General features: G+C 48.5%; 1 protein-coding gene across 1 annotated transcript in view; it reads right to left on the bottom strand.

Moving 5' to 3' along the window:
* Nucleotides 1-16186, bottom strand: part of HSD17B12 (hydroxysteroid 17-beta dehydrogenase 12) — a gene marked incomplete at its 5' end in the record, with an annotated part of 87160 nt that extends 70974 nt beyond the window's left edge. Inside the window, 2 exon segments of the mRNA XM_082059214.1 lie at nucleotides 15743-16114; nucleotides 16117-16186. Coding sequence (XP_081915340.1) covers nucleotides 15743-16114; nucleotides 16117-16186 — 442 coding nt within the window.
* Nucleotides 16187-16958: the final 772 nt, after the last annotated feature.

Raw genomic sequence — 16958 nt, forward strand, 5'->3', positions numbered from 1 at the left:
GAAGTGGTAACAAGACTCATGCCCAAACCATGTAACCTGCTTAAAAACAGGGAAGCTGAAGCACTGAGACATCCATACCTGAAGCCTCAAAACTGCAGTACAAAGAGCATCACACAGAGAATTTTACAGTGCCTTGTGAAGGTGGCAGGAGGATGACAACTGCAGAAAGCAAGCTCAGGCTCTTTAAGATGGATGCAGCAGAAAGTGGGAGTACAAGTGTATGTCTGCCTCACCCCTGCACCACAAGAGTGATTACAAGCCAGGAGACCAGGCCAGTTAGACACAGAGACCTCATGTTAGACACAGAGGTGAGAAACCTTCACTGGTGTCACAAGAGCCTGAAAGAGCTGCTCCCCTTCACCCAGCCCACCACTGCTCACATGAGGGTGCAGAACATTCACAGTTTTAAGTGAGTGGGTCATTCTGTCATACCCTTATCACATCTGTGTGCTGTTTGTCTAGGATAAACGCGGACTGAAACTAATGTGACCACTACAGGTGAAAGTCTCCAGCACTTAAATTAGGTAATAAAACTATAAGATTTAGAACACTCATTAGCTTAGATGGCTTCTTAAAGTAGTATACATTAAGTAGGAAGTGATATTTTCTTGTTTAGAGATGATATTGTATCTTCTAGTAAAAGGTTATGCTTCTATTCCCACAGAATGGGAAGACCCAAAATTTCAGGTCACCCAAGTCTTCAGTTCTCAAGTATAAAAAAAAAGGTGGACTAGACCGTTTAAGATGCCTGTTGCTACCAAAGACATGAAACAACAACAAATATGACTCTTCCTCCCTCCTTCCCCCATTGCAATCCTGCTCAAACCAACTGCTAAAGGAGCACTTCTGGGGAAAGAAGAAAGCACCCCTCAGGGTGTTCCCTCTCACAGGTTCAAGCATGATTGCATGCACTCCAAGACCCACAAGAAGCTGGTGAGCACGTTATGCTATGCTAGGAATGGCTCTAAACCTTTTATAACATCTCACTCTAAATAAGACCATTATTTCTGCTAAAAGCAGAGCCCTCTCAGTCATACTGGAAATAGCTTCTCGTGCGTTGTCAGAGACAAAGACGGCTTTCGGAGTATATTTAGTAGATAATGTGCTGTTAAAAAGATGCAAAGACAAGCATGGATAAAAGCTGACGTAGCTAGCAAGTCCCTATTCAGCTGCCAAGATTTTATAAAGGCAAATCTTAAAAACGTAGAAAAGTAGCGCAAGAATTATTTAAATTTCTAGAGCCTTTGGAAGACACCTAATTATGATGAGGTGCAATCTATTGAAATAGATGGTGCATTAAAAAAAAAAAAAGTACAAAGTCTAAAGTTGCTGAAAAGCCATTAAACTTATCTTCAAAAGATACCATGCCTACAAGTGTCAGGTACTCTGCAATATTTTAAGTCCACATTTTACATTCTAGCCTATGCACTAGAAACCAATACACAAGCACGATTTTGTTTAAATTAGAAGTCATCTGATTATCTTGCTTTTGTGCACTACAGTTCTCGAACAGACGCTTAAGCAAGCTCAAACCACACCTTTTCGAAAAAGCCTTTCTTCTCTGCATTGTCAGAAAGATTACTCAAGTGCTCAGCAGCACCCTCTAGCCCACAGACTTTAAGAAAGAACACAGAACAGACTCTTCAATCGAGCAAAACCTACCATTCATAAAAAGGGGGTCACTTAGAGCTGAAAGACAACGATGCAAAGCTAGAAACCGATCAAATCCAAAGAGTATTCTGTATTTTTTGGTCCTAAAATACATATATCTCTTTAGCTAAAATGAGACTATTTGGTAATTATTGTTCCACGGAGCTCCCTTCCATCTGACACTCTTAATTACATTTGCTTTAATTGAGGTATTTCTAACCTGGGGGAGCAGGGGGAAGGGATGAATGATGTTAACATGCTCAAGTTAATCAAATTGGAAGGTTACAGTTGTCTCATGAGAAATGCCCTCGATAAATTACCATCAAGCATTAGGGAGACTTACGTTGAAGCGATTTAAAAATCCTTGGCTGTTTTATTTGTATCAGCACTGTTTTGCAATAGGTGCTCACGTTAAAGATTGAAGGAAAACCTAAGGCAACACTGCCTTTTCCTTCTCATTTCTAAAAAAGGAAACAGCCACTGATGCCTTCTATATTTCACTCCGAGCCCTTGAAAACTTGCAGTATTTTCCCCGCTGGAAAACCCCCCAGATTTTCCTATGGAAACGAGGCTCACATCAAGCCTCTGTGAATGTTGCAGCTGCAATTGATGCGATGCCCTTTCTTCTCCCCGGCAGAGCAGGGAGGCAGAGGAAGCGCCTGCGGGCACTGCTTGGGCTGGCTCAGGCTGCGCTTGGTGGCCCCCGGCCCCACGTGGACCTACCACTGTCCCCGTCACGCGGGGCGGCTGCAGACCCCCCTCCCCGGCCCGGTCACATCCAGGCACGGCCCGGGCTGCCGAGATCCGGCGGGTGAGCGGCGCCCCTTCAGATCCACAGCCCGCACGGCCGCTGCCCGCCGCTAACGGAGCTCCGGGAGGAGAGCTGCCTCTCCGCCCGTCTCACGGACGGGGCACCCGCAGCCCTGGGGGCGGCTGGGCCGAGAGCGAGGGCATCCCGCACCTCGGGAATAACGGGCACCCGGGACGGGGAAGGCAATCCCACCCTCGCCGGACTCCAAAGGGCCCCACCGCCTCCCTGCAGGGTCTGTGAACCTGCCCCAGCGCTGGCCCCGGGCGTTTCATAAGCGGAGCGGAGGTAGAGCGTTATGTCACCCGGTTAGGTAACGGGCACGGGAGCCGCCGCAGTGACGGCACTCCTCCTCCCGCCCTGCCGGGGCGGCTGAGGTGAGGCGGCGTTAACCCTTCGCGGGGGCAGGAGCGGACTTCACCTGCGGCGGGGAGCGGATCCCCCGGGAGCGGGGCGGACTTCCCCCGCCGCCCACCGGAGCCGGCGTGGAGCGGAGCCGGCTCCAGCCGAGAGGTGAGGCGGGGCGGCGGTACCGGCTCTGACCGACGGCGCCAGCACCCGCAGCGGCCGCCAGGCGGAGCCAGCAGGGGACGCTGCGGCGCCGCGACGTGCGGGAAGGGAACACACACAGACACCCAGGCAGACACACAGACAGAGCGAGCCCGCGCCCACGCGTGGTGCCCTGCCCCAGCCCGTGGGCACTGCGCTGTCCTGGCAGCAAGCGTGCCCGGCAGCGCGGCCCCTCCAGGAAGGGCACAGGCTGCTGCAAGGCGCCAGCACCTCAGCCTGCAAGTCTCACACAAGGCCCAGGGTTCAATAGGTGCGAGGAGCACCTTTTACCCTTACACCTTCATACCAGTGTATCCATGTCATAGTACACAATATGATCAGTACTGACACTAAAAATGCACACTATCGAGGCGGTGGAGCCGCACTCCAGGCAAAAAGCTGGCACTTCCACAGAGCCTGGCTTCCAGCGGGACTGGCCTGGGCTACCAGCACTTTCTTCATAGCCAAGCCCACGCCACGCTCAGCTGCAGCAGGAGGCAGCAGAGCGCATTTCTTACACCACTAGCTATCAGCCTGCCCCACAAATCCCCTCAGTCGGATGTTGCAGAGGATTCAGCAGAGCCTTTGCCCTTAATGTGATGCCAACAGCCCTACGTGCTGCCTCTCCCGTAGCCAAGGCAGCAGGGCACACACAGCTGGCAGAGGGAATGGCCTCCACATGAATTTCAGGTCCCACTAAGCCCTGGCTCCAGAGAGCACTGGCACAGACATGGCACCATTCATCATGCCCTCAACACATACCCCTGTTCCTGGCAAGGTGGAGACTTACACCAAGAACGCAGCGTGCCCCCCATCAAGCTCCACCACAACGTGCTTCCAAGGTCTTCACTGCAATCCCAATGCCCTTTTCATTTAGGAAGTCCTCCACTCAAGTAAGTGGTGACAGGACTCTTCAGCTCATTTCAAGCAAGCTGACCCATCAGAGCTCAGAAGAATTTCATGCAACACCCTTTGTCCAGAGATGTAATACTATAAAGGGAGAACAGCATCCACCAACTGCTCAGGTGCTGTGGAAAAGATCTACAACAGGCTGCACCTTTCCAGCTCCCTGTTTGACTGTGTGAACCTCCTATGTCCCATCTCTCTATTTGCTGTTCTCCTCCCTTTTTGACATCTCATCCTTGCAGCTCTCCCAACTTTGAGGACTTTTTGACTTAGAAAGGTTTACAGCTTCCCTAGAGGAACATACAACGTAAAAGGTTTCTAGCAGTGCTCCTCTCATTCCCCTCTGAGTGGGACTGGGGCCCTGCGATTGTACTTCTCTTTCTGGTCCAAGAAAAACCCCTCCTTTAGAAGTCAGACACTAGGAAGGGCAAAGGAGGTTGCTCATACCACCTCAGCATATATAGACTGTGGTACCTTTAGTTTGCTGGCCAGAACCAGCCTGCCAAAGCAGCTTTTTTATGCCCCCGCCCCCCCCCCCCCCAACCCCTCCAAACCATCACAAAGCTTCCCCACTCTCCACAGGAACTGTTTGAGCAACTCAGCTTTCTGCTGTTCTCCTGCAGGTCCCACAGATCTTTCCTACAGCATGGTCAGCCAGCCAATGCCACCTCACCAAAACAGTGCTGTCCCCAAAGCAACAGGATATATACTGAAATGTCAGCACCCTGAGAATGGGCAACTGGGGCACAGCACAGTCTGGTCAGGTCACTGTTAAGAGGCAGAGCAGCCCCACCCCACCTGCTAATGCTCTACTGAATTTAGGAACATCATTCATGCTAAAAGTGTCCATTATGGAAGTAGCTTGCAAAATTACCAAGACACCTTGAGAGGAGAGGAAAAAAAAAAAAAAAACCAACACACACAACCAAAACCACACAAACACCACCCACTTTACTGCTCCAAGATTGAAGAACAAGGGCAAAACTTCAGACCACAGAAAGTTCGCCACTAGTAAGGCTATATGCAGTACAGGACTGAGCATTAAAAGTTACGACTAGCATCCCTTGCTTAGATGCACGCCATACTACTAATTCCCCTAAAAGGCTTTAAAAAAAATCATAATAAATCAACTTCTACAGAGAAGACTATTTTAAAACAATATGCACTTATCAAATATATCGTTACTCAGATATACTTCCTCTACCTGTACAGAATTTGTGCTGGAAGTTTGGGGGTGGAGGTACAAAGCTGCAAGGAGATAAATGCTAGGTTAATTTGTAAGAGACATGGTTTCAATCCAAAGCTTACAAACAGTGACTGAAACAAGCTAGTCTACAGTAGTAGGTCATACTAACATTTATCTGAACAAATGCATGCTTTCCTATGCTGGCAAGGCAATGTTACATATCAGAACTTCTACACTTTGATTTTAACTGCAATCAGCAACAGTGTAGAAGTGAGGAATCCAGCTGGGATGAGATCCTACCACAATTCTGTATACCTGTCAGCTTGGAAATCCACCTATTTCTTTGCAAGATAAGAGAGTTTAGTCAAAATTACTTCCAGATGAACAGATTTCCCACCCCCCTCACATTTTCAAACACTGTAAAACATCAAGATTTCAGTTCCCAGAATTAAAGTTTTAAATATAGCCAAATAAAACGGGTCTGTCCCTAGGGATAGGTCCACACAGAAAGAACAGTACTAAAACTACTGTGTAAGAAGTGGCTTAAGGTTTTCTTAACATTAATTCCATAACTAGCAAATCAATACAAGTCCCAGTCTTTGAAAAGGAAAGGAGCTTGAGAACTTGTTAGCAAGGCTCTCTGAAACTGTACTCTGCAACTCACAACCCAGCCTTCTCAACATACCCACAAGAGCACTGCACACATGCCACCCACATGGAACTGAGCAAAACAAGACTCTGGAACAGCCCATCAAGATGGGCCAAGCAACAGAAGGGACAACAGGTTCCTCCTACAGTTTTAGGCTCAGTTTAAGCCAGCATAGCTGCAGGGTATCACCCAACCATTCATCCCTTCCTGCTTCCTCAGCATCTGTTCACCAATTGCTTTTCAGGCAAATCATCAAGCTGCTCCAGCTAACCCTGCAGCTGGTCCTTCTTGCAGAGTGACTTGCCAGCCATGCTAGGGAGCAGACCTCACCCACACCACCACCCTGCATCAACTAGAGGTGACATAAGGGAAGCAGTGAGAGCTCACAGCCAGTGACTAGAGCACAAGCAATTCTTTTGGCAGCAGCCTGGTCTTGGAGCAACTCAAGCTGACCACTGGGCTTCACTGAATTCTCAACACATAGTTTCATTATACTGCCAAGTTTCCCTTCCATTGCACTAGCACTGGAACTAATTTAACTCACAGCAAAGCAGCCTAGGGAGCATAAATAGCTAAAAGTGACCAGTTTTCTGCAGGGTAGACTTCCTAACTAGATCATTGTAGAACAAAACAAACACCAGTGCCAGCACAGGGAGGAAAAAAGCAGAAGAGCTCTCCATCTACCTTTATCTCTCCCCCCACCAAACAATTATATCAGAAAGCCATGACGCAAAACCACATACTCAGTCTTCTTGTGACCAATGATATCTCATTTATAAACTGATATTGCAGGAGAGAGACAGTAAACTGATTCCAGTGCAAAGGAATATGAACAAGGCCCTGGAAGCTGGAGTGAACCTCCAGGCTATGACTAGAGTTGGCAAAAAATACCAAAGGTGAAGAACCAGTCAAGCAAATGGAGGATCTTAGACAGTGAATCTAGGAACAAATACAAAGCTGTGGAGCACTAAATGTTTTGAATAGATCTGAAGACAGAATTGGGACTACCGGGACAGAGACAGAGGTAAAGAGTTTGTATTAGGACAGGTACCTTGCCTTGAAGCACAACTGCAAGCTAATCAGAGCACACATCCCCATCTGCCACACCAGATAAACACTGGGTTGGACATGCAGCACATCTGAGGGCAGAAACGACCACCACAAAACCCTAACTGTAATCCTTTGTTCAACTACTGACAGGGTAGCAACTTCTTCCAGCAACGCAGCGATTACTGCCTGATCCTTCTCCTAATTGCTACTTCTTCCTCCTGTTAGAGATCCAACTCCTGAGCTGTGCTGAATCACTTCTACTCAATCGCACTCTAGAGATTGAAAGCTCCTGTGGCAGACAGGACTCAGACACCAGGAATACTGGGCATACACACCTCTTCAGAAAAAAAAAAATGTGAAAAGTATTAGAGAATAACGAGTTTATAGATCAAATACCCTTGCTGACAGGATAAGAATCCTGAGGAAGGAAGCAGAGAGGCCAAAGCCCATGGGAAGCAGGTCAGCCAGAAGCTTCAGAGGAGGTACAAGGGAAGAGTATTAGAGGAACTGATTGGCTGGTCACAGATGAGGAATGTGAAACTGGGACTTGCTGGAACAAGGATCTAGTGGTGAAGCAGAGTGCAAGCATAAGCTAGTGTTGGCTGGGTAGCAACAATCACACTGTAGATAGGTCTCTGCCTTCTGCTTTCCATGCCTACATATACCCTTGCACAAGCCCCTAAACCTCTGCATCTAACAGTAAGGACCAGAGACTTTGGAAGGAGACTGGACTCTTTAGTCTCTGCACAACAGGTTCTTCCTCTCAACAACAACAGCCTTTGCTTCACTAAACTTCACAGAATCACAGAACTTATCCCACACCTCACATTCCCCTTCTCTCACTAATGCTTTTCTCCCTTTCTACTTCAGCGGTAGTCTTCTAACATATACAAAAATCCCCTGGGAAAGTCTTTGTGATGTACATCCCTAGACCCAAATTCCTCAACCCTGCTCTTCCTCGTACACTATGTATAGAGCTCCCCAAGAAGTGGGAGTGTAGCTGCCTCACTGGCATGACTGATGTAATACACCCTCCTAGAACATGGTGGCTCACCACTACTTAAGAAGAGAAAACAGGAAAGCGACAGGAAATATATATGTGTGTGTGTGTGTATATATATATATATATATATATATATATATAAAACTGCAAACAAATCCTGTGCAGTCAACTAGACAGTAGGTTCTGCATGTATACAGACCATGTCCCAACCTGAGCCACACAGCTGTCTCCTGCCCTCTTTGGGACAAACAACTAAGTCATGAGAGAAGTACAAGAGAACTTGTGGAGGGAAAGAATCAGGGAGGGTGACATACAAATGGAAAAAGAAGTACAAGAAACCAAGGGGCAGGCACTGTTTGCCCCAAGGCTCTGCTTCTGGACATTTAATCTTCAGTTTTAAGAACTGCTACACAAGAGGTTTCTTTCAAAACCTACAGCTAAACCCCAGGATTTTAGGTGTCACCATCTGTTGTTGAGGGCAGGAGAGTAAATCAGAAGCGCAGCAGGAAATTTTGCATATAGCTCTTTTCCAGTGTTAAGTGAAAAAGCTTATACTGTGGCTCAGAACTTCAGCTCCGCTAATGACTCACCCAGTGGGTGATGGTATACTATTCTAGACTTCAACTCCAGGAATCTGGGAAGTTGCACAGATTTGGGAGAAAATACTACAGAATATTTTAAGTAGGTTAAGTATCAGGAGTCAAAATATAGCAGATTTTAGGCAGAATCCTTTTGTGCAATTAAATGTACTACAGTGAAAGAAGTCAAGTAGCCCTAATTCTAGCATTTTATGCCATTAGTGTACTCAGTATGAAAAGTACTTTGCTTTACTCTAGGAACCCAGATTCCCTAAAGCTTATCAATAAGTGAGCAACAGAAGTCATCTGAAGTTACAAGTAGCAAGCCTTAATCTAATCAGAAAGTGATTAAACTATGCAAGCCAACATAATGAGATGCTTTACCCACTAGCTATGCTGTTTATCCCACATTTGTGTTCTGATACAAGCCAAAGAATCACATTTGGCATTTGTTAGAATAATTAGGAAAGGTATTTTCTTACTCTCATCCCTTATGTAGCAGAGATGGTCTTTTCAACCCTATGGATTAGGAATCTAAATATTCATAAAACCAAGAACAACAACATTTCATCCACCCACCAAAAAATTAATTCCCAGGTAAACTGCTGTAGTTTTCCCAAACCCTGCTCTCAGCTCTGCCCTCACACCCTCAGGATCCCCTGCTAGCTCACATCTTCCTGACACAGGAGCCCATTTACCTAACTGCCTCTAACACCCAGCACAGTTGCAGTTGGAGTTTTCTGCTGGAAACACTTCCATGCTCCTCACTCCTACACACGGCCTTGCTTGCTTTCACAGGTAAGCTTCCCAAAAACGAGGGAAGTACACTAGCCAAAAAAGCAATATAAAGAAACTCAAGCAAGATAGTACTCTAGATTACTTCCTTGCATAAATTCCATGGGTTTAAGTAAGTTATTTCCATTACAAGTATTCCTACTTTAAAAATAGACATAAGTTTGAAAGAACAAGCTAACTTAAAATAACACAGCCATTCATCCCCCTGGGGTTAATAAATTTAAGAGAGTTTCCCTCTCAGGCTGCTTATCAGAGATGGGTATTCCTTCCACCTTCATGCAGACAGCATCTGTCCTCCACTCACAGTCAGCATGTTGGTTTTTTTGGAGGTGGAGGGAACATACTACAGCATTTAACTGTCCTGCACATCCATCTCTGTTCCTGCAGATAAACATGGCAAAGCCTATTCATATTCCAATTCAAGTTCGCCAGTGACATTAGTTCTGCATTACTGAACAATTCCACTCGGGATTTCACTTGGAAAATAAAAAGCATCTTAAAAAACACAAAAAAAAAACCAAACCAAAACAAACAAACAAAAAAACCAACCACCACACGCACCCCTACACAGAGCAAAAGTTTTCCCACCAAATCAAACTCTAAAGCTGGAGATTATGAGCTTGGTTGATGCTGAGGTCAGTGGTGCCTACACAGACACATTTAGTCTCAACAGCTGCTGACACAAGCCAGAAATGAAGTGCTGGGACTCTATACTTCAGCCCTCTATGCATTTACTCTCCCTCTCCTCACCAGAGAGTGGAAGAGTAGCACTTACCACAACTAGTGACGAGCAACCCTACTAAGCAGACATTTTAAACAGTCAATAGCATGCAAAAAACATGCAAAAGAAAACACCTAAAAGAAGCAATCAAGAAGCAGAAAGACAGCAAAATTGTAGAAAACAGAGTAGAGTGTGGTTCATTCCTTTATATTGTCCTAGAAGCAAAACTGATTTCAGGATAAGTTAGTTGCAGTAGCCTACATAAAAAACACTAGAGAACTTGCTCAACTTACTAAGAGCTGTATGGTCTCAAGAGGAGGCGCAGCCCGCTGAAGTACCACACAGTGCAAGCTGCAGAGCCCAGAGATCCCACCGCTACCGGGTTGCCCTGGAAAAGCAGTGCTTGCTTACTCCAGCAAAAAGCAGGCTGGAGGAAGACACTGACAGAAGCTTTCTAAATTACAGGCTATGAGTAGGATCAATGACTAAAGGAAGACAGTTTTGTGTTTTGTTTTGTTTTGTTTTTTTTTAACCAGAGAAAATTTAGGATGGATATTTGGAAACGTTACATGATAAACACAAAAAGAAAAAGCCACACACGCAGGAGCGCAGCACTTGTGAGAAGTTCAGAAAGGATTAGGACACTTGCACCAGATAATTCCCAGAGCCACATTTCAGTGCAGTAACCCTTCGGAAGCATTTCACAAATAGCCATACAAGAAAATACATGCTCCAAGTTCAGGCTGCAAGTTTGACTTGAGCTGTCATGGTCAAGACCTATCAGCAAGCTGACATTTTTTTGCATGTTCTTAATGTTACTTTCGGGGTTGACAGGTGCCATGTTTTATTTCATACAATGCTGGAAGTGTTTGTGTATTGCCCAAAATGGAATGCAAGACCAGAAAACTCTTGTCATGGATCTGAAGTGCCGAAGTCAGCAAATCCCTGAACAAGTGATTCTGCTTTAGGACGAGATAACTAAAAGCTCTCCCCAAAGCTCCTCACACATCAGGCAAGTACTCACATGTAGGGAAAGTGGGGAGTTGCAGAGCCTCTCCTCTCACACCTTGCAGCAAGAGCAGAGGTAAGAGAGGCTGACACTCCCTTTGTTTCCCCACTAACTATACCCTCACCACACATTGCACTAGGTTGATTGTTTTAATCTGCAGCAGTGATTTGTGACATGGTCTGTCAACTATAATTGCACATTGCCAAACACCTGCAAAGCAAGATTGCACTCATTTGTGTAACAGGGATCAAAACTTATTTGCAGAAAACAAAAAAGCCTTCAGGTAACAACTATTTCACTCGATGCTAAGTAGCTTGAAAAATGACATGGCTCATGAAAGCTGCTCAAGGTTATCAACAAGTTACCACCTGGTCATCACTAAAGCAAATGTCTTTCATGTGGAGTTCTTAAATTGTCATTAAAATAATTTATCATCCAATTTAAGGTTGTCCCAAGAACTTCATAAGGATCAGGGTCTGTTTTATAAGATGCTGTTTCTAAGAAGCACGGTTACATATATTTTTCATGCCTCCCATAGTGGGCCTGGTATGCAATTCACTATTTTTAAATGCTGGACTAGGCATAGTTAAATGTAGCCCCTGTTAAATAAAGTAAGTCAACAAGAACAGGCAGAGAGCATTCAACCAGCTTTGCTGTTGATGAAAGAACTTATTGTTAAGAATTTTCACAGGAAAATAAATAACAGTTTAAGACTGAATAAGGGGCTTTTGCCTAAAACCAAATTACAGAAAGTTAAAGGCAGTTTAGAGCACCATCCTGATTAATGACCTCTTACAGTTTCTTTTTTAAGAAATCTAGAGCAAATTGCCCATATTTAGTTATTTTTACATGCTAGTGAACAAATTCCAAGCAGCTTAATTAAGACAAGCTCAGCTTCACAAACATTTGTTAACCCCAGTACAACTGTACAGCTGTATTCACCACATGAGATAGCATCATCACTATCAGATATTTTGCAATCACTAGATAGGTGTTTATTCAAACATGCTTGTATCAAAGGCACTGTGGGAAGAAGAGGACACTTTCCTAAGCCACTGTGACACTTGAAAGAAAACAGGACTTTTCTTTGAGTGTCATATAGCAAATTACACAGCCAAAATAAACTTTGTTTATAGTTGACAGATCAGTTACAGTAAATTGGAAAAAGAAACACTTCTCATTAAAATATTTGCAACTTTGGTCCAGGAAAAAAAAGAAAGAAAAAAGTACTGAGATGACCAAGATATTAGAAGTTTCAGAGCATCAGATCACTCCAACTTGTAGTGCTGGTGTATTTTGAATACACAGAGTTGATTACATGCACATACCCAACTGGTCTGATCTCACCGCTGATTCTGTTCTGAGCAGGAGGTTGGACTAGAGGCCTCCTGAGGTCCTCCCCTGTCTGAAATACCGCAGGATTCTGACTTCGTTTCACCAAGTTACTGAAGAAAAGGGGCAGAAAAATTATTTCATCTTTTCCAGAAAAGAAAGGCAGCTTCCTAAATAGGAGACATGGCAGCTCTCCAAACGGGAGCCACGACAGCAGCAGACGGTTCCCTGCTCCAGACACTCCATACTCCAGAATACCCCCAACTGTCAATGGCAGAGAAGCAAGGTGGCTGCCTGCCACCGCCAGCAATGGAAGAACAGGACACTCTCATCCGACCTGAGGAAATACCATTATGGATCACAGTTAGCAGCACTGCCAACAGATCTGCCTGTCAAGAGGAAGGCTGTATTATTTGCGATTTCAGAATGACTCCTTGGCACTCTTGCTTCTGTCAAGCCTGTGGTTTATTTAGCTAAACTGTTATCCAAGGAAGGGATCTGTTATCTTCTGTTCCCAAATTATGAGGCACACTAAAGGTACAGAGCACTCCACCCAGGGCTTTTCATTGTGTTGTCTCTCAAGATGCACCCAGAAACCACACATTGATACAACATCCACCCAACCTCCATCACTGTCCAGTAGCCAAAACCAAGCCAGATATGAGTTACAGGGAGAAAAACAGAAAAGCTGCATACAGACCTTCACCCATAAGCACAACAGAAAGTCAACTTTTTGTCATAACAGCTGCTGTTTAAAGTAGTGCAAACCTAATTTTCTCAGAGTACATTATCAGCTTACATATGTCCTCACATTCCCTCCTTCGAAGTAGCAGCAAACTAGAGCATAGACAGAAGCAATTGCATATACGCAACCAAAAAACCACTAACATAACAAGGAAAGAACATGCAACTCAATTTCAGTTGTGCAGAAGTTAAAGGGGAGTAAGGAGGCCTCAGAAAAGGGCTTGTAAAGGTTTTCTAGTTTTTGTAAAGTTGCTTTCTAGTTGTGCAGCAGAAAGAATACATTGTCACAGTAATCACAGCAGCTAATTAGCATCAAACCCATTGGTTTTTAAAAGACCAGGAGAGAAGGAAATGTACTTCTTCCCACAGTATGCTGTAGTAATTTGCTAATTCTCAAGGTGACCCCATATATTGGCAGCTGTGCCTTCATCCTCCTTTCCAGGAGGAGAAAAAACAGAGCCTCCCCAGTCTACTGCTTGTGCCGCAATGCACTTTCAGGGCAAAGCACCCCAGTTCTTATTCAGACTGGGAAAACCTCTCCTCATTTCAGCTGGAGCCTACAGCAGCTGCCCCAGTAAAGCAGCAGCACACAGAGGACTTAAAACAGCTACATTATGATGGCTGTGTGTCTTTCTACGGTGACAGCTCAGGTCCAAGCTATCAGGCACCATCATCCTATTTCTCTATCCTCCTATTTCTCCATTCTCCTTGACACTGCAGCAGTGCTCCCACTTCAGAGCAGGAGTAACAAACACAAGGAATTTAGCTGTACTGCCAACACCCCTCTTGCTCTATGGCTTGAAGATTTTTATCATGGCAAAGAGAAAGAAAAATTCTTGTGAGCAGTCACTGGTCATATACAATGGTCTGCTGCTGCTGCCTGTGCTTGTACAGAGCAATAACAGGACATTTGCATCACAGTTCTCCATTCATGGGATGTTTGAGGATGTGACTGAGGAAAGATTCATTGTCTACAGATTGTGATTCCAGCTGATAAGCTGGCATTTGGCTCAAGCACTGCAAGTTTCCATGTTTGAAATAATGCAGAACAAGCTAAAGTGGCCACCACGACTTCTGTAATATAAGACAGGTCAGCAGGTAACTGATAATGCAGTAACATACTCAAAACCAACATTAAAAAGTCAAAGAGGCTTTGGGTCTCCCGTGCCAACCATCTCTTTAACAGGTATACCATTTCTCTAGCTGGAACTATGCAGTGCTATAACTTGTCCAAGTTCTGGGATTATGAATACTGCCAGTAGCATTGCTAGTTTACTGGTGTCTCACACAAGCAGAAGTTAATCACTTGACCATGTCATCACATACGAGTTCTGTGTTGGCTGTTGCAGAGGTTATGGGGAACCATGTTCATCAGCCCTGCAAACTATCAGGTTGCTGCAGGGCTGCTGTACCTCCACGTCTGCCACTTAGAAGCAGCTGCAGAGTCTGAACACCTGATGCCTTCCTACTCCCCTTGAGGGAAGAAAATACTTTTTTTAGTGCCTCTCATCTCAAACTCACAGCTTTACAGTTTGCAATTATTTTTATCAATTTCACCTTAACAATACCCAACCAGACACAGGACTTTCCCTTCACACTGCCTTTGGCAGCAATGGATTTGAAAACTGCCTTGCACTGAGCTGTTACACTGGCAGAGAATTCTAACTCCTCACCATTACTTAAGAGGGAAGGAAGGCTCTTTCCCCAGCATGGTTCCCGTGACTAGGAGGCAGGGAACTGAGGTAAGTTAGCACAATGCAGCACTGTCAGTCTCCTGGGAAGATCCTCTCTACAGTCCCACAGTGCTCCTGCACTTCTGGGATGCCAGTTAAATGCTGTGGCCACCGCTCCTGTCATCACCTTCACCAGGGATGAGCTCGTGCTACAGCCCTTCCCTGAAGGGTCCTCAGCTGCAGGCAACCACGTCGCAGGGCTCAAGAGGGGCCGATCTGCAGGGGGGGCTGGCACAACTTTCGCAGCGCCACTCGATTCGTAAGCGCCTCTCAGAGCGCCTGTTCGCTCCCCGTGGCCGGCAGACGCCGCTCGGCCGCGCACCGGCTCGCAGAGGCGCTGCCACCCGAGACTGCCGGTCCGCGCCGCCGCCGCCCCCGCTGCCGGCGCGTGCGGAGGGAAGCGCCCGCTGCTCCGGGGGCGGCGGGACGGGGCTGCCGTGACGTCAGCGATGAGGTGCGAGGCAGCGCGCGCGGAGCCACCCGCCAGCGCCGGCGCGGAGGGGGCAGGCGCGCGCCGAGCAGCCGCGCTGGGAACGGGAACCGGCAGCGGGACCGGGACGGCACCGCGCGCCGCGCCTCGGGCAGCACCGCTCTGCGTGCGCGGGGCCCGGGCCCGCCCATGTGGCCCGAGCTGAAGTTCAAACACGCCGTGCCCGCCCCCAAGTCCCAGCAAACGGCGTTTCCCTCAGAAACCGCTCTGACCGGCGCCCTCCGGTCCCGCAACTTTCGCGGCAAGCCTGAGCCCGACTCCCCGTGGACGCGGCGGGAGCAGCTGCAGCACCCGGCGGCCCTTCAGCCGCTGCCTCAGGCCGGCCGCGGGGTGCCGCCCAGAGCCGCTCCGCCGGGCCACCGCGGTTCCCCCGAGGGCCCACCCGCCGCCCGCTCTGCCCACGAGAAGCGCACCCCGCCCCGCTCCCGCCGGTCCGAGGCCGCCGTCGCGCTGCCCCGGGGGGCCTGTCCCAGCCCCGGAGGGTGGGGATGAGAACAGCCATCGCGGGAGCGGCGCGGCCGGCCGGGACGCGCACTCACCAGCCCAGGCGCCCAGTGCCGGTCCCACGGCGGCGGCGCCGCTGCCCAGCACCCAGACGCGGAAGCCGGCCAGCAGGCGGTAGGAGACCAGCGCCGCCGCGTAGAGGGCGCCCAGTGCGCCCACCCAGTAGAGGAGGCCGGCGGCCGGGAGCGCGACGGGAGCCACCATGCTGCGGAGGCGGCCGCGGCCGAACTGAGCCCTCCCGGCCACCGCCGACCCACAGCCGTCACGGCGCCCGCCCCCGCTCGGTCTCCATTGGCTGAGGGGCCGCTCATCTACCGGGTAACCAGGCAACGCGCCCGGCCCCGCCCGCCCCCGGGCCGCGCGGCCCTGCCACACTCCTGCCGCGCCGGAAAGGAGGGGGCAAGGAGAGAGCGGCCACACGCCCCCGTACTACTTGCGGCCTGTGCCCCACGTGGTCGGCACGGCACTTTTACGGCCATTGGTCGACGAGGATGGCCGTCACCTGGCAGCCGTGCTTCGATTGGTCGTGCCTCCCGGATGTCTCGCAGGATTGGTGGAAGACGGAGTCTCTCTTCCCACCCCAATGACGTCATATGGGCCCATTCATAAAATACCCAGGCTCCGCCCCACACCCGAGTGCGTCCCACGGTTCCCCTCCCCCTCTCTGCGCTTCCCCACGGGGCGCCCCCGCGCTGCGGTCGGCACGGCGCGGGGCGGGGGCGTCGCAGGGGCGCTGATCCGGCCGGGGAGGCGTCTGGTGCCGAGCCGCCGTGCCCGGGCGTGCTCTTCCAGCCCCACTGCCCTTCCACAGCCCCTTAGCCGAGGCCTGGCCTCCACAGCCCCACGCGGGATGGCTTGGGAACCCCAGGACATGGGGGAGTGTAGGAAACATCCCCGAAATCACCCCCGCCTTGGTGGCTCTTCCCATGATGGTGGAGAAGAGCCCAAAGCTCTGCTGTCTTCTGCTCCATCTCCACCACCTCCTGGGGCCATGCAGCCCATAGCCCATGCAGGGGCCTGGGGTTTCTCTTCCTTTCTCGCGAACACCAGCCTGGGGGCAGTGAGGAGATGGGACACGGGGGGCTGTGGGAGGCTGAAGCCCCAAAATAGCCCGTGGTTGAGGTGTCCTGCCTGAATGGGCTGAAAGGACAGGAGTGGCCGAGGAAGATCGAAAATCAAGTGACTTGGTGCAACGAGTGGGTTAAACAGAACGCCACAACAGTCCAGCAGCAGGGCAGGTGATGGGACCTG

Source organism: Streptopelia decaocto, assembly GCF_964273445.1.
Source record: "Streptopelia decaocto genome assembly, chromosome: 7".
Lineage (NCBI taxonomy): Eukaryota > Metazoa > Chordata > Aves > Columbiformes > Columbidae > Streptopelia > Streptopelia decaocto.